This window comes from Glycine max, chromosome 8 (genome assembly GCF_000004515.6).
Source record: "Glycine max cultivar Williams 82 chromosome 8, Glycine_max_v4.0, whole genome shotgun sequence".
Lineage (NCBI taxonomy): Eukaryota > Viridiplantae > Streptophyta > Magnoliopsida > Fabales > Fabaceae > Glycine > Glycine max.
The window spans coordinates 5442289-5461426 of record NC_038244.2 but is presented as its reverse complement, the minus strand read 5'-3'; the positions used below and the strand labels follow the sequence as shown (position 1 = coordinate 5461426).

The following is a 19138-nucleotide window of genomic DNA, read 5'->3' as shown; positions in this document are numbered from 1 at the left end:
ATTTATTTTTATAATTATTTTAAAAATTATAGTAACAATAATTTCTTTATTAATTGAAAATATAAAAAATTATACTTTATTTGGTCTTTATCATAAGGTTTAATTAATTAATTCATTAGAATTAAAAAATAATTAATTTAATTAAAATTGTTAAATTTGTGTTAAAATAATATATTTTTCAAAACTATTCCTACAAACAAAATTAATAAACATTAATATGTTATGTTTCTTTTATTATGATGTCATTTTAAAATAAACTATAACTAAAAATATTTAATAAAATAATAATTATTAAAAGAAATATTTTAAATTAAGCTTTATACAAATATTAAGCACACTTTTAATTTAAATCTTATTATAAAAAATATTTAAAATCACATTATAGATTTATAGTGGTATGCTATGCATGCAATATTTATTTTTTATGATAATAATAGCAATTAATTTTTTTTATTTAATGTATTTGGTAAGAACGGACAAACAGCTTCAGCCTTCATGCGCGCCTATGTTAAATTTTACTGAAACACTCTTCCTCGAACTCTGCATATGATGTCAATTTCATCAACCCCGATGCAGACTGCATCATACTGGAACCCATTCCAATTATATGGCTCCTATCTCACCGTTTATTCATATCCTAAGGTTGATATTGCGTGTAAAATTCCCCATGGGACCCACGTACTCAGGTTCAAATTTGCGCTGAAATGCATGCTAAAGCATTCTCGGGATTGAGAAATCAATTTTAGAGTAAGGTCAAATCAGTAATCGCAATAAATAATTTTAAACTTTCTTATAATAGTACGAGTATTTTATTTTAGAAATATTCATAAGGTAAAAGTAAATAATTTAAATAGTATTTTTAATGACACTAAATATAAATGAGAGATAACTTATAATTAATAAATGTATACTATATTATTGATAAAACAATAGTTACATTCACTTGTGTTAAGAAAAACATACTAGTATTTTATCTTTATGGTAAAGAACTAAAGAAAGTGTAAGAAATATCAAATAGTTTTGTGTGATTTAAAATACTTAAATACAGTCACTTTTTTTTTTATATATAAAAGTATCTACGGAAAGAAACTATTTTTTGTAAGTTCCTTGTTCCATTCGGATTTAAATTTGACATATACTATATTTGTTGTTATCTTTAGAAATCTTTTATAAAAAGTTGTGGTTGTCTTTTTTATTATATTCGATTTAAGTTTCTCTTTAATAAGTTCTTACTTTGACAACTTTTTATTAAAACAACCTTAAATAAAAAAAATATATTAATAATTAAATAATTCTAAAAAATGCACAAATTATTATACATTTAATAACGTTACCTAAAGTTTTTGATTAGTAGGGTAAAAATGGCCAAAAGCATGATTAAAAAAGAAAAACCGGTAGACCGCGGCGTCATCCGGTTCAAAGTTCAAACGTTGACAGGCTGGCACGAGAAGGCCCAATGAAAAAGCTCCACGTGGAGGCTCAAGATGTTGACACATCCTTGGCCACAGCTGTCCCCCCTGACCAGGTATATAAATAGCCGTTTCCATCGTACTCTCCACTCGTGTCTATCGTCAAACTTGAGTTCAAACACTCTCATCTTCTTATTCTTCTGCTTTCACTCTCTGACTCAATCGTTCTAATCCACAAAAAATGACCTTAAATTACAACATTGCCCTCGCCTTCTCTGCGGTGCTCACGCTGCTCCTCTTTCCCCTACTGACCGTAGGGGAGCTCGTGGAGGAGCAGCCACTAGTCCTCAAGTACCACAACGGCCAGCTCCTGAAGGGCCGCATCACCGTCAATCTCATCTGGTACGGCACCTTCACCCCGATCCAACGGTCCATAATCGTGGACTTCATAAACTCGTTAAGCAGCGCGCCAAACGCGCCTCTCCCCTCGACCGCCACGTGGTGGAAAACCACGGAGAAGTACAAGGTGGGAGGAGGATCCCCTGCGCTCGTCGTAGGGATGCAGTTCCTACACCCGGCTTACACGCTAGGGAAAAATCTCAAAGGAAGAGATCTCCTCGCACTCGCGTCAAAGTTCAACGAGATTAACTCGATAACGGTGGTTTTAACGGCGAAGGACGTTGCCGTTGAGGGCTTCTGCATGAGCCGCTGTGGCACCCACGGCTCTACCCGGAACGTTAAAAGTAATGCCCGAACCGCATATATCTGGGTTGGAAACTCCGAAACACAGTGCCCCGGGCAATGCGCGTGGCCATTCCACCAACCGATTTACGGGCCCCAGACGCCGCCGTTAGTTTCTCCTAACGGCGACGCCGGGGTTGACGGAATGGTTATTAACTTGGCCACGCTTCTCGCTGGCACAGTTACCAACCCTTTCAACAACGGTTACTTCCAGGGTCCCCCAACGGCGCCGTTAGAGGCCGTTTCGGCTTGCACTGGTGTTTTCGGAAGTGGGTCGTACCCGGGTTATCCGGGTCGGGTTCTCGTGGATAAGGCAACCGGGGCGAGTTACAATGCGCATGGTGCGAATGGAAGGAGGTATCTCGTGCCAGCGATGTGGGACCCGCAGACTTCGACATGCAAGACCCTCGTCTGAAGACTGCCACGTGGCGAGGTTGTGTAATGGTTGTAGATATTGGTCGATGGGAACGGAAGCAGGGAATGGATAATAGAGGTGGTGATGGATTTGGTTCGGACTTCGGAGTGTTTCTAAATTTTCTATATTCTGTAAGCCTGCTTTTGTCGTTTAGTGTGACGTGTAAGACGTGTAAATTCTCTTTTGCTAAAGACTATAGAGGAAGAAGAACTGGGATGTTGTATAAATAATAAATTATGAAAAACGAGGAATAAGATTTTAAAAAAAGGGATATCATGAATGTGATATATTTTTATTTTAAACTGTGGTGTGAAGTTAGGTCTTTGATTAAAATTTATAATAGCTTTGTTTTTATGTAATTTTTAAGAATGGAATAGTGGGATTTTTATGAATGAATTATTATTGTGTTTGGGTAAAGTAAAGTAAGGTGGTGGTGGTTGAGGAATGAAGCGGTGTTGGATTAATATGGTTGGTCCTTTTGTTTGTTTATGGTAATTGAGAATAAAGATGGTGATTTTTTTTTTCTTGTGGTGTTGGAGGGCTAGGAGACCATTATGGCGAGGTATCTATCGGTAATGATGATTTTGGCTGGGGTGGTGAAGTGAACGAATTTCACTAGCTAGGCGTAAAAGGCTAAGGGGGTGTCGTTGTTTAGACGGTTTTGGTGGGTCCTTTTTTTCTCTGCAATTATATTTCAGATAAGCTTTGTGATTGTGAATGTGAAGATTGGGGTGAGTGAGGTAGCTTTTGCTATTATTTTGTTAACAAAAAGGTGAAAGATTGGTGGTCTAATACGTAGAAAGGAGATAATGGCAAGGCCTTAAGCAGAACACCCTGATGGGTGGTGTTACATATGTCTCTTTCTGTTTCCCGTCCATGCCAAGCAATTTCTATTCAAGAAAAGTGAGAGTATCTTAAAATATGAAAATTTTATAATTATGAAGTTTTAAATATATAATTTGAGAATTGGGCGTTTAATACTTTATACAGGTTAGTGGTTTATTTGATTTTACCCTCTCTGGAATCTATTATAAATCATTACTATAACTTGGGACTGGTCTATGCCTATAGATAACGTATTTTCTTGAGTAGGTTCTTTCACATTTTTGAATGTTTTTGTGAGAAAGTTGGCCAAGTTGGTCATTGCTGTTTTATGCATGTGAAGGAAATTAATAGAATGAATACCTATAATCTGATACACTCTCTTTGTTAGTTGACTGTCTTTAAGAAGGCTCAAGCTAGATACCACAATCTAATGTGTAAATGTAAGTTTTTCTAAGATTCAGTGTAGAGAGTCACAGTATTAGCCTATTAGGTCCCTCCAAGGAATTGAAATTTCAATATAGCATTAAGCCTCAGATCACAACCAGTTCCTACACATTTTTATTAGCAGGAAATAGTATATCCAAACATCTAAGCAAAAAACTCCGTTAATGGTAGAGGACATAATTGATTAACGATAAGTATCATTCTCTTTTTATGTTTTATCCATAACTTAAGCAAACAGAAGTGGACAATTCTGTAGTCTTTCATTACAATAACAACTCATATCAAAATAATATAAAATTTTAAAATTATAATAATATGAAAATATTTTTTTATAATAAATAAATTTTTACATAAGTAAAAATATTATTCTCAAAATATGAGTATCTAAACTAAATGAATACTAAAAATATAATATAAGTGATCACATCTAGCATCTTATTCTGAAATATTAATTAAGCTCAAATAAATGTAATTAAGAAAATTATGTATTGAAGTCTCTTTAAACTTAAACAATTTTTTTCTCTTGTTCTGAAAATAACATTTATAATGAGATGATAATATTAATGAATAAAGAATTAATAAGAGTTCACAAATAGTGTTATTTTCAGTCAAGTGATAATATGGAAAATCAATCATGATATCCGCAATAAATTTAATATAAGATTATATATGTATATATTTACACACCAATAAAAAATCATATTAAACAATCACAATTCATGAAATTCTAAATGAATAAAATATTTAAATAAATATGCATAATTTAGTGATTCTTAGAATCAAAAGATTCAATTCTTTGATTCTCAAAACTAATATAGATTTTATATTTTTTAAAGGGTCTATGAACTCATATTTCATACAATAACATCTCACTATCTTATCCATCATAGATAAAGGTATCAAAAATCTTTTTCCCATCCTAAATGGGATATCTATAGATAAATATCATTCTCATCCCAGATGAAAATATCTAACATTATAATCTTATGATAAAATGTACATCATCGTCTATTTCCAATGGTGATTCTCAGACAAAAGACTCAATTCTTTGGTTCTCAAAATCAATGTAAATTTTATATTCTTTAAAAGATTTATGAACTCATATTTTATGTAACGATATCACACTGTCTTCTCCGTTATAGATAAAATATCTAACATCTCTTTCTCATTCTAAATGGGTATCTATAAAAATTTGTGCTCTTTGATATTTGTATTCTCCTTTTCAATTGCGTTGAAAGATTTTTTTTTTTTTTCTTTTTTTCTCTCAATCCTTAAACAATTCATTGATACCAAGAGAAACTGTTTATATGTGTAATCCTAAGATAACAAATTATTTACCCTTATATAAATATGTAATATGAAATTTATTTAACTGATTTTTCTTTATCTATTATTCCTATTATCTTTAATTATAATTATCTTTAACCAATCCAGTGTATTATTATACTAACATCTTTTTAAAATAAAAATAAAAATGAATATTTTTTAAAAAATAATTTAATTTATCTTTTTTCTTACTATAAAATATATTTAGATATTCTTATCTAAATAATTATTAGATTATTTTTTGGATGTTATATTTTCCATATCAGTAAAGCATTTTATGGTAAATTGACATTTATTCAGGGGATGGGAAAATTTATTGGGAAGTTACACTTGAAAAGCAGTTATGATAGCCAAATGAAATAAGAATATGTTTAAAAATTCGTTAGAAAATTATGTTTAAAAAGCAGTCATTATAGTCACAGCATTTTCAGTTGGAAACCAAACATGTAATAACTCTTTGCAAGAAACTGTTGCAGTGGTTACCTTAGGATATTGTGTCTTCATGAGTGAAAATATTATTTCATGGAAAAGTAAATAGTAGATTGTTGCCAAATTTAGTACAAAAGTTGAGTATGAAGCAGGACTGAGAAACGCAAATGACCTCTTTTGACTAAACATATACTATATACCATGTAGTTTTGCATAATTGTAACATTTAGGATGTGTTTTTTTAGAGAAAGAAAGTGAAAAATGTGAGAAATGAACACTAATGTCAAATGCAGGTTTTTATATTTCAATTTAATTAAAAACTTTCATTTTAATTTATTTATTTTTAAACTGAACTAATTTTATTTTTTATTCTTTAAATATGTTTTTTTAATCCAAGAAAATAAGCTCATATGATTAGAATAGTTTTTTAACAACTGTTATCCAAAAAAAATACAATTATTTTCAAAAGTAATATTTCTTTTAGAACTTATTTATTTAAGTAAGGGGTTTTCATATATGAATCACCTCCAAATCTAAATTGATTAAACTAATTCAAACAGTTTACATGGGATATTTTTTATGTTTGGGTTAAATTCGACCCAATCCAACCCATTTGGATTCACTAATGTATAAACTCATTAATTTATATTTATTATTATTATTATTATTATTATTATTATTATTATTATTATTATGTAGATTTAAATTAAAAATTTATTATTATTATTATTATTTGAAAAATAATTTAATAAAAACAAATTATACATGAACGCTTACGTGATAAACATTTATTCAATAAGTGCTTAATCTAGTTATTTAGCAAAACATACCCTAAGTTGTTTTAGTTTTTCTGGCACTCATGATCTTGCTTGCTTTATCTCATCTTCTTTCCATACTTTTACTATTTAATAAGTAGTTTTTGAAATTTATTTTACACAATCGTTTTTTAAACCCAAAAAACAAAGACATACACACACTCTTGCCTGCCTTTCTTCGTTTTGGTTACTGGAAAAAATATATTGTTGAACCATGAATTTTGCCAGTAAGTTACGTAAAGTATCTCCAACTATCAATTAAATTAGAGTTATTTTACATAACTAATTAACTTTTTTTATGGGTCCTATTGTTTTTTTTAAGAGCTATATGGGTCCTATTATGTCATATCAACTTTAAAAGTATAACAATTTTCCACTTCAATAATGTAACTCATAAGAACTTAGTAGTTGGCCGGCTTGGGGCTTGGGATTGTTGGGCTTAGAGGAGTCTAGGTGCTGGACTTGCCGGGGTGAAGGAGTTGGGCTTTGGGTGAATATCACTGGGCCCTAGCAAGCTTGCACCACATATTCGTGGGTTATTGGAAGCAGTGTTATCAGACTTGAACTGATCCAGTTATGCCCTGGATCAAAACCTGTAACCTTGAAAAATATAGTTGCCATCATACCACTAAGCTATCATAACTATTTGATGAATAAATGCATAAATTAATATATATCATAAATGTATAATTTTTTTATTAATCATACCGAGTTATACAAGTCAATTAGTGACTTATGTGGTCGACTTTTGATCCAGTACCTCAATCGAATTAATGATTAATTTGAGTCTAATAACTATGATGGTCACAACAGAGAAAAGTTGGTGGGAATTGCTATCGACACTACCTAAATTATTATTGATAGTAGCACATCGTTATAAATTGCTCAGTTAACCTCCTCACCCATGTCCATATCTGCAACGCCTATCCCACCCACATAGAGAGTACACACAAGGGCGAATAAGGGAGGGGGAAGAGGGGTTGCAAATGAGGGTTACGATGTTGTCAGCGTCGCAAGAGATGTGGCAAACAAGGTGCAAAGGGAGGGGAATGAGTGATTGTAGTGAGGAGAGGAAGGAATGAGGATTTTCAACCAACAACAAAAGTACAATTTCATTAAACAATGTATAACATAATCTTATTTTTGTTGCACATCTTGGTGTGAAAGAAATAAAAACAACAAGAAAAAATATAATTTCATTTTGTAAATTTCCAACTGTGTTCCATTACGTAAATGAGGGTGAAGAAAATAAAACATAATGAAAATATAATTTTATTGTTTTTTTAGCCCAATTTACTAATGAAAACATGTTTTCGTTGTGTCTCCATCTAAGGGATAATTTGGAAATACAACTAAAAGATACCCTCATAGGTAATGTCACTAGTAAAAGTGGTAGTACCAATATCAATACCCAACTAGGTGTATTATATTTTTGATCATATTTCTTTATATGTGTCTTTGGTTTCATATTTAAAAATTGATTCAATAAAATTAATTTTAGACAAATTTTCATATGTTTGATTTTAAGTTGGATAAGAGTTTAGAATTGATTAAGTCTATAATTGATTTTGGCTTTGAATTTTTTTTGTTGAGAGAATAACTTTTTTTTACTAAGTTATTTTTGACTTGATCTTATAATAAATACACCTAAACATAGATCATGCCATTTCAAAATTAATTTTGTAAATCAATTTTATTAATATTCATTTAAACACCAATTTCCATAAGCAATCGACAATTTCAACATATTTAAATAAAATTATCTAGAAACACTTTAAATAAATAAATAAAATAAATTTCTTCAAAGTGAAATTAATTTATGCATAAATTTATTTTTCTAAAAGATAATTTTTAATCTGAGTTAATTTTAGCTTTAAAAAATATTTGTTTTCTTTTCTTTTTTCTTTTAAGGTGTTTTAAGAGAAAATTTATTCATGTCCTTGTACAACTTTACTTTCGATTCTTAAATTTAAGAACTTGCAAAGCAAAGAGGAGCGAAGATGCTCTTAAGTCTTATCAGTCTTAAATTTTCTGTCAACAATTATGTCAGCTGTTATGTCAAATGTAACATTGAACCACAAATTTTGCGGGTACGTTATTTATTGGGTTCTAAATTTACGACCTACAATTACGTGTGGGCTCATATAAATTTTAAATGCTGGCATATATGACAGTTAATGCGTCCATAAGAACTAAACAGGCCCAAATTCTTGTTCATACTTTTTTATTTTTTCCGTGGGATTGTATTATTTTCATTATGGTCATTTCATTTGGTTCCTTTATTTATTTATAATAGACTTAACTGTAAATTATGTCACCAAATTTTTATTATTTTACCAATTTTATCACTCCATTTTTTATTTTTTAAATTTTACCATCAAATTTTCATAATTTTTTAGATTTTACTACTTAATTTTTTTTTCACAAATTTTATCATTCAATTTTTTTATTTTTATATATTTTATCATTACATCGGTAACAAAACAACGTAAAATTTTTGTCATAATATGAGAAAATATGTCATTTTTCATTTGGGAAAGAAATCACAACATCAACACGCAATAGAAATAATAAACTCAAATAGTGTGTTTCCATAACCCGGAAAAAAAGTCATCCACACCCGTATAAACACACAAAAAACGTACTTGAAGAAGAGGGCAATATAGATTGTACAAAAAAAAACTATGGAGAGGAAGGATACTGCAATAATGGAGAGATATAGACAGCAAAAAAACCTTCAATGATCCATTGAAACACATAAAAGAATCACGAGCAGATTTTTTATGGCAAAAAAGTTGTCAGATTTTTTGATTTCATGGACTCCCCTTTTAACAAGTTCTATGAGAAAATTAAGGGCATAAGTGTCCAAATATTTAATTAAACAACCACGTGCAACGGAAATGACACATTTTTTTAATGGATTGAACTCTATAATGACGTAGGAAGTGCGAGTATAACCAATTTTCAAAAAATTAGGGAGTATTTCTCTAAGGTGAAAATAAGGAAGAAGCACGATAGTGATAAACGCTATTCTCGGGAGAAAGAGGAGTGTAATTTGTTCAATATTATTTAATCAAAATCATTTGTGGCAAATAAGTAAATGCTGGTAATTTGACACGTGGTGTACCTGCGTCACTTACCTAATAAGCTTGTGTTTTTTCATTACTTAAAGCGTTTTTTTTTTCCATTACTTCAAACGTTAAAAATTACCCACAGCGAAGATGGCTCTTCATTGCACTTTCGAACCTCTTCTGGTTGTGCTCTGCCTCATGGAAATGGGAAAGATTTTTAGATTTTCAAAGAGACACGTATTAGAAAAGAAGGCAGAATACGTAAGCAACAACAGTTACATCTATCTGTCTATCTATTTAGATCAAATAAAATGGTAAATTATGTATTCATCCTTTAAAATTTTTTTAATTCAATTTTAGTTTTTTCAAATTTTTTTTGACAGGTTTTAGTCTTCCTAATTTTAAAATACTCAATTTTTTATTCTCAATGTAACCCCAGTTTGCTGTATTATTTTTATTTCTAAAGTTAAGAAAAATTCAATAAGTCCTACAAATTTTAAGGATTTCATTTAAGTTTTTAGAAACTACAATGAAAAAAAATAAGTTAATTTTATAAACTTGAATGAAAACTTTAAAAAAATTCAAAAAGAGACTAAAATGACAATAAAATATAAACTCATAAACTAAATATTGATCATTTACTCTATTTTTTCTGAATTGTTGAACTACAAGGTTAATTTCGACATTAAATGAAAGTTCATATTATTATCATGCATGACTTGATGATTAATCCTGTCCTGAATTTCGCAAAATTTATCTTTGATTCCCGTCATGCTTTTTAAATGCTTGCTATGCACTCCAAACGAAAAAAATTAAAATCACACACACACAATAAACTTCATGAAACTGAAACTCTGACAATCACATACTTCTATCACAAGCACTTCAGATCGATTAATCTGTTTCCACAATAAACCAAACAAAGCCTTAACTTAACACTTTCTCTATTATATATTGTTATTGAATATTATAGATTTTAGCTGATCTTACTTTTTATTTATCATTCTCTCTTAATATAAAAAATGACACTCACTAAAATTTATAATTTGTTTTTTATAAATTTTAATCAAGAGTAAAGAAAGAATTAGAAAGAGAACGCTGCTAGATAGTGTTGATAAAGTTATAAATGCCAATAAAACTCATTATTTTACTCGTTGAGGTGATTTTTTGGGAAACAAACAAGAGAACGTGTGGTGTATGTGCTTCCTGTCATCGAATTAAAGCCACATGCTGCATTTTATATAGTACAATACAGATCCTTAAATGACTAGTCATTTTGTTAATTTATGTATTTACCATTTCAACTTACATATTGTCGATCGAACTTTAAATCCTTAAAAACATGTTGAACATATTTTTATTTTATTTTTCTTAAAACAAACAAAACATGAGAAGAAAATTTTGAACCGCACATGATAATTAAAATTCCTCACGCAGAATATCTCTCTCTGTATATATATATACAGTATTTGATTTGATTTCAGACAAATCCATTCAGAAGGCTAGTCTATACTGCACTTCCCTTGTTGCCGACCAATAACAATGGCGTCCCTTCTCTCATCTAATTCACCTGCTCTTAGTCATTATGAAATTAACCCTAGCTCAAGATTTGAGGCTACTACTTTGGAGATAGAAGAAACATGTAGTGCTCCAAAACCAAAAGGGACCAAAGGAGGAGAAACTTCAGGTAGTTGGAATAATAATGAGAGAGAAGAGATGGGTATGTGCTTGACATGGAAGGATGTATGGGTGACTGCTTCTGTGGGAAAGAATGAGATGAGCAAATCAATTCTTGAGGGTCTAACTGGTTATGCCAAGCCAGGGCAACTCTTGGCCATAATGGGTCCTTCTGGCTGTGGAAAATCTGCACTTCTTGATACCTTAGCAGGTATGCATATATCAAAGTGATGAAGCTTCTGAAACTTTATTGCATGATTTTTTTTGGAGGTTAATTACCTCACCTGTGAGAATTAATGTTTTCTCAATAACTTAAAAATAAAACTTCAATTTTTTTTTGAGAACTCAAAATGTTTGATATTTAATTTCTTGATTGAATGACAAGATGATCATTATAATATATATATCACCACGAGTCAAGGTTATCAGACTCGCGATTCTACATAGAATCATGGAGATTCCGTAAACTCGGCTCATAAAATCGAATCGTAAACTCGTAAGAGTTTATTCAAATAAAAAAAATATTACCAATGATAGTTAAAGTTTTTGACTCAAATCATAAACTCGTAATGCTCAAGATCGAGTGAAACAAATGTTATTTTAAATGTTACCAATGACAGTTAAAGTCTTTGACTCTTTGTAGTTTGCAGTGTTACCATTCCTTCCCTTCTCTTCAGTACTCCCCCTTTCTTTCACTCTGTTGGTGTTCCTTCTTTTCTCTCTAATATTTTTTTAATTCCAATTCCTTATCTCTGTTTCAAAATTCAGATTCTCCCTTCTGTTTGTGTTCAGGTACCCTTGCTTTTAGTTTTATTTTCCTCTTTCAATTCAGATTCTCTTTTCAAATTTGTATCATACTTTTATTTTCTCTTATTCTTTCTTTAATGTTCTTTTGGGGAAAGGTGGGTTGGTTAAAAATTCATGCAGATTTGTTGAAAATTAGAATCAAGTTATTGATTTGATGCACTTGATTTAATGTAGATTTGTTTCTCAACTAAGCAAACAAAACTCAATACTTTCACTCACCCTTGATGAGTTCTATTGCAAGAATGTAAAGAGCTTAGGATCTATGAACATGGATGAATTCCTTTCTAGCATTTGGAACTCTGATGATAACAACCAAGTTAACCCACCACTACCCACCCTTGATGAAGCTGCAAAGGGTAAAAGTGTAGTAGCATCAGAACCCACCAACATTTCCCAGCCATTATCTGTCCCTCCCCCAATTTGCAATAAAACTGTGGATGAAATTTGGTTTTAGATCCACAAAAGCCAACCACACTACAATGAAGCTAACAATAGCCTTGCCATGAATGAGCCACTACTCAAAAGGCAGCAAACACATGGGGAAATGACTTTCGAGGATTTCCTAGTAAAAGCTGTGGTGGTACATGAATCATCATCACTATTCAAGTCTTCATTATTATATTAGAATCAGATTGGTAACATTGCAAGTAATGGAACATTGAGTGCAAGTTATAGGTTCAGCCGTTTAAGCATGTAATAGGGACAGGATCTAGTGTGTCTTGTAATGGGCTTGAAACACAAACATGTTGGCACATAATAACAAATGGGAAGGGTAATAGGAAGAGGATCATTGATGGCCCTCGTGAAGTGGTAGTAGAGAGAAGACAACGCAGAATATTGAAGAATCGAGAATCGACGGCACGTTATATAGTGTTTAAAGGTTGGTCAGAAAGACAATTATGACATATAGGATTATGCTTCTCAACAAAGAAAAGAGTGTACATAAGAAACAATTATGCTAAAATTATGCAACAATGGAAGAATCATTCAAGAATTTGGAAAGGAATATTAATTGTTTTTCAAAAAAAATAATTAAGAAGACTCTAACATGCATAAAATTCACTTCATTCACCAGGTTCTAGTGATATATAGGGTTGTTTGCAACATGCTATTCAATTACTCCCTTAATAAGCATGGTTTCAATTAATAGAGAAACTTTGAGAAAGAAAATACCTTAGCGTCGTGGAGCAAAGCTTGGAGCTAGGTCATGAAATAAGGGCTTTCAACAAGTGAGGGCTGTCAAGTTTCAATCTTTTGCGATGACGAGGACCAGTAGTCCAACATGGAAACACGGCCACACGACAGCGATGACAAGGATCACCACGATGCGAGTAGCTCACCACCCAAACCAAACTTGAACAAGACAGAGTGAGTGAGTAGACAGAGTTGCGAGAGTCATTTTTGGGGGGTTTTCGTACGACGCCGTTTTAGATTTTTGTAAACCTGCAGATTTGGAGCAGACTCGCGATTCTAACCAACTCGTCCGAGACTGTGCTAAATCGGATGAGTTTACTCCATTTTCTATTCTACTTTCAATTTAACTCGTCGAACCTTAGTAGAATTGTAAAATCATATGGTTTTACAATTTAAATCGCGAGTTTAACAACCATGCCACAAGCAACCTTGTTGCTTAAAGTTTAGAATAAATATTATATTTTTAAACACAAGGGCTTAACTTTTTTGGGGTTTGTAATATGTCTGTGAGTAATAATTAAGAAAAAAAATAGAAAAAAAAATATATTTAAATATATTTATTACATAAAACATACACAAGTCTTAATGTTTTGACTTTTTGGTAATTAAAGTATTTAATAAGGGTAACACACATGAAAAAATGATATTTTCTTAATATAATAATCAAGGAAGATATTATGTGCATAGGGTTGCCAATTATTTTTTTCTGTTAATTAGTTAGTATATACTCTTGATTATTGGAAAAAATTCATGTTATACCTATTAAATGTGAGTCCACTCTGAGTCATATTCTCAATTTAATCGATTTCATGTAAAGAGTGTACCAAAAAGAATTTGTTATTGTAGCATTTATTCTTTGTTTCTTCTACATAGAAAGGAAAATATAGATTTGTATAGTAAAAAAAATTGGAAAAGACATTCTACTTGTTGCTTCGTCTAACTAGTCTTCAGCTGCGAATATTATGCATCATGTTCAAATTATTTTTCACGCAAATGCTTTTAAACATAAATTAATACTCAAACAATTTTTTAAATGAAATTAAATTAAATAAACTAGCTCTCGTTCCTTAACAAATTACTTTTTTTAGAGGAACAAATTACTTAAGTTCTCCTAAAAAAGCAAATTACTTAAATTACATCATTCTCTCTTTGAATTTCAAAATTTAACTTTACAAACTCTAATTTAAAGATGTAATTATCTCTTTTGACCTTACACTTAAATGATTTGAGTGAATATTGAAGTTTTTTAGGGGAGGTAGAGTGTCAAATCAGAAAACCAAAAGTCAAAATCGCCTCCATAACTCATACAGTAACATTTGAATGATACTACTAGCTCCGTATATTTTACGACATTATTTTCTCTCTCCATACTAATTATCTTATCTACTCTATCTTATCTTTCCATCCCTCTTTTGCTGAAGAAATATTTCCCTCATACATGCATCATACTACGATGACGGACGCGTTTTGCTACAAATTTCCATTTACCGTTTTTTCCTACAAATTTCCATTTTCGGCCAAACAGATTCATTATTACAAAGGAATCATATGTGAACTGAAGGAACCAAGCCAAAATCCGCGAGGGAGAAACACTCATATATATAACAATACCCTCACTTCTTTCTAATTAGAATATGTCTCTAATATAATAGTTCCTTCTTAACTCACTTTCGGTAGACATCATATATATTTAACAATTTTAACAACTTTTTACTTTATTAATTAAATTTATTACTTCACATATTTATATTTTGTACTAGAAAAGTAATATTTTTTAATGTTCAGAAATAAGAACTGTTGTTTTACCATATCTGGCAAATCAGTTCTCTTCAATAATGCTCCCAACTAAGAACTGAATCTTACCTACAAGGTTTCAACTATTATACTCTTTCAACTATTCTAGGGAGACTAGGTTCCAACACAAGGCAAACGGGGGAGATTCTGATCAACGGGAGGAAACAAGCACTGGCATATGGAACCTCAGTACGTACACAAAATCTAAAATTCTTCAACAAAAACAAATAAGAATGTTAATTAATTAGTTTAAGTATCCACATGATCAATTAACACCATTCTTTGAATCCATGATGTGACCACAGGCATATGTCACACAAGATGATACATTACTGACAACCTTAACTGTTGGAGAAGCAGTGCACTATTCAGCCCAACTCCAATTACCAGATACCATGTCCAAAGAAGAGAAGAAAGAGAGAGCAGATTTCACAATCAGAGAAATGGGTCTTCAAGATGCCATTAACACAAGAATTGGAGGGTGGGGTGTTAAAGGAATCAGTGGGGGCCAGAAGAGGAGAGTGAGCATTTGCATTGAGATTCTAACACGACCAGGACTTCTCTTCCTTGATGAACCAACTAGTGGACTTGATAGTGCAGCTTCCTATTATGTCATGAAAAGAATTGCTACCCTTGATAAAAAAGATGATGTTCACAGAACTGTTATTGCCTCAATCCATCAACCTAGTAGTGAAGTTTTTCAACTTTTCGACAACCTTTGTCTTCTGTCTTCAGGTAGAACTGTTTACTTTGGACCTGCTTCCGCTGCAAAAGAGGTTAGGAACTAGTCCTTTTTTTATGTGCTACTTTTTTGTTCGTTTCTAATTTTAATGTTCTCTTGGCTCTTACTAATTCTGCTTTTGTTTCAATGTAGTTTTTTGCTTCAAATGATTTTCCTTGTCCTCCTCTCATGAATCCATCTGATCATTTACTGAAAACCATAAACAAGGATTTTGATCAGGTAATTAACTAAGTTGAACATGCTTCCATGAAATTGGTGCTTTTTTGTATTTCAATTTTTCTGCACCGCAACATAATTGTAGTCAACGAATTAACTCATAGAAATCTGATTCAAATACCTTTTTTTTTTTTTATCAGGACACTGAGTTGAATTTACAAGGAACAGAAACAATACCCACCGAAGAAGCAATTCGCATCCTTGTAAATTCATACAAGTCATCTGAAATGAACCAAGAAGTTCAGAAACAAGTGGCAATACTAACTGAAAAGGTATCCTTTAATTACGGCTAAGTAGATCTCATACCATGTACCTAAATTTGATTCAAAGTTAATTATGAATTTATTAACATTTAACTTGCATGGGTTTGTAGAGCACCAGTTCAACAAACAAGAGAAGGCATGCTGGCTTCCTTAATCAGTGCTTTGCTCTAACCAAAAGATCTTGCGTTAACATGTATCGTGATCTAGGCTATTACTGGTTTCGCCTTGCCATTTATATTGCATTGGCTATAAGTTTAGCCACTATTTTCTGTGATCTGGGTTCAAGTTATCGCTCAATTCAGGTAATAGTAGTGGAAAAGTAACACATGATATATGACTAATTATAGTAACTCACTATGCATTATTTAGCTTTTAGTTTAGCTAATTAATATCTTCTAACACAAAAGTCACTTTTCATTTTGTCAGGAAAGAGGTTCATTTCTTATGTTTGTGTCTTCATTCATGACTTTCATGACCATTGGTGGATTCCCTTCCTTTGTGGAGGATATGAAGGTAATTCAAACATTTAATTTGTTATTTCTCAAATGGATAAGATATAATTTTGTTTCCTCATCTCAATTATTGGTTTTAGTATCTCTTCTAAATTTAATTTTTATTTTAGTCTCTTAAAATAATTTTTTTAGTCCAAAATAATTCTTTAGTAAGTTTTTTTGCACTACTTGAGGTAATTTGACTAAACGTGACAAATTATTTGTTGTATATTATCAAGTTGATCGAATTACTGTGTAAATCATAAAAAAAAAAACTAATTTGATTTAATGGAAATATTCTAAGAGATGAAAGTGAAACTTTTTCATTTTAATATTCCATGAAACAAAAAATCCAAATGAAAGAGCAAAATTAAATTACATTTAATCCTTCTCAATTTTATAAATATAGGTAGTTACTGGATTACTTATTGTTTTATTCATTTTGCCATTAGTCCAGGTGTTTGAACGAGAAAGACTAAATGGACATTATAGTGTCACAGCATTTGTCATTGGGAACACCTTTTCATCAATCCCATACTTGTTGTTGGTTTCAATCATTCCTGGGGTTATAGCATATTTCCTACCTGGTCTTCAGAAAGACTTTGAGCACTTTGTATACTTCATTTGTGTTCTCTTTGCTTGTCTGATGTTAGTAGAGGGCCTTATGATGATAGTTGCAAGCATTGTCCCCAACTTTCTAACGGGTATCATAACCGGTGCTGGAATTCAAGGAATCATGATTTTAGGTGCTGGGTTCTTTAGGTTACCAAATGATCTTCCTAAGCCATTTTGGAAATACCCTATGTTCTATATTGCATTCCATAGATATGTCTATCAAGGAATGTTCAAAAACGAGTTTGAAGGACTAAGATTTGCTACGAATAATGTTGGCGGTGGCTACATTAGTGGTGAAGAGATTCTAAGAGATGTGTGGCAAGTGAACACGAGTTACTCAAAATGGGTTGATCTTGGAATCGTGCTAGGGATGATTATTGTGTATCGTGTTCTCTTTTTGATTAACATCAAAACTACTGAGAAGCTAAAGCCAATCATTGTATCATTCATGTCATCATGGTCTTCTCCTAAGCGAACAATACTTATCATGCAGAATCCCAACGCCACTCCTTTGCAAGAAGTTAAAGTTATATAAAATTGAAGAATCAGGTTCAAGTGTGGAGGAGAAAAATCATTTTCATCTTCATATAGATATGTGAGAGATCGAGATATTAAATAGTCTATCGTAGTCCAACGAAACGAAAGTAGAGAATATCTAGATTAATTTGTATCTTCGTTTATATAAATGACTAGTGTTCTTAATATTTCTGCTTTCTGAGCGTTATCCTCAGCGAAATTCATGTGGTTAAAATGATGATGATTATGTGGCAGAAATAGAATCTATATTTTCTCCTTAGAGTTTAATATTTAAAAATAAATTCATTTTTTATAACAAAAAAATTAATTATTCTTTAGTACATTTTAAAGGAGAAATAATATTTGGTCAAACACAACAATAACTATATATTGTGGACTTTCTTCACCAAAAAAGACAATATAGTGTGATTCCAATTTTATTAGTGTTAACGTAATTATGTAAACAAGATAATTGAATTTTTTCTTTTTCTCTCTAAAATTTGTATATCTAATCTCGTTAATATCCTTGTCACCATACCATTTGTGTCCTCTCACAATCAGTGCCTCCTTCTGTCTATTCTCTTTAGCCACTTAATTTGTGTCTTGCATTGTCGTTGAGGTAGGGGCTTCCCCCATTTCAGAACAATGAGAATTAAGATGTAGATCAATGATAGAGGATAGCAACGGAGTGTTTTCACCATGTTGTCAATCACGATTCGTGACCTAGCTTTATAGGTCTGTTGGAATCTCAAACCAAACTATATATGGACCTTCATCCATCAGCCGCCAAGAGATTCTCTTGACAAGTCACCATCAAAATCTGAATTTAAATTAAATTCTATATTTTTTTTAATTAACATTAGGTTATGTCTTTTACCAAATGAGAGAACAAGACAAACTTATTAAATTATATATATATATATATATATATATATATATATATATATATATATATATATATATATATATATATATATATATATACTTTTTAAAAAAAAATGGTAAACCAACAAATTAAATTTCGTTAAATAAAATGATCATTTAATTAACATTCATTTAAGTCTATATATTTTACGAGGAAAGAGAAAATAAATAAAAAAATTAGTGCACAATTGATACAAGGTCATTATTTGCCACTTTTTGAAAGTTGGGGGTAAAATTTCTGGAAAAAAGAGAAAATGATAAAAAAGTCAAAGCTAAAATAATAATATAATCTCATCACTTATTTAAATGATAAAAATGATAACACAATCAAAGTAACAATATTAAAAAAGCAAAATATGGGTCACAATTCTTTACAGTCGTATATAGAACAATTGCAGAAAATCTGGATCATAAAAATGTGCCT

At 31.2% G+C, this 19138-nt stretch overlaps 2 protein-coding genes and 1 pseudogene across 2 annotated transcripts in view; all 3 read left to right on the top strand.

Annotated features, from left to right (window-relative positions):
* Nucleotides 1-1547: 1547 nt before the first annotated feature.
* LOC100776258 (protein EXORDIUM-like 2) lies at nt 1548-3088 on the top strand. Its single transcript, XM_003530981.5, has one exon. The coding sequence runs from the start codon at nt 1651-1653 to the stop codon at nt 2563-2565; it is 915 nt and encodes a 304-aa protein (XP_003531029.1). The 5' UTR covers nt 1548-1650; the 3' UTR covers nt 2566-3088.
* Nucleotides 3089-10304: 7216 nt separating this feature from the next.
* The window catches only part of LOC100794527 (ABC transporter G family member 2), a 22669-nt gene continuing 13835 nt past the window's right edge, over nt 10305-19138 (top strand). Inside the window, exons 1-9 of the mRNA XM_026129538.2 lie at nt 10305-11363; nt 15057-15136; nt 15253-15723; nt 15822-15908; nt 16046-16177; nt 16279-16470; nt 16595-16681; nt 17117-17703; nt 17824-17831. Coding sequence (XP_025985323.1) covers nt 11018-11363; nt 15057-15136; nt 15253-15723; nt 15822-15908; nt 16046-16177; nt 16279-16470; nt 16595-16681; nt 17117-17703; nt 17824-17831 — 1990 coding nt within the window. The 5' untranslated portion in view covers nt 10305-11017. The remainder of the gene's footprint in view (nt 11364-15056; nt 15137-15252; nt 15724-15821; nt 15909-16045; nt 16178-16278; nt 16471-16594; nt 16682-17116; nt 17704-17823; nt 17832-19138) is intronic.
* On the top strand, nt 11604-15011 carry LOC121175251 (protein ABSCISIC ACID-INSENSITIVE 5-like; annotated as a pseudogene).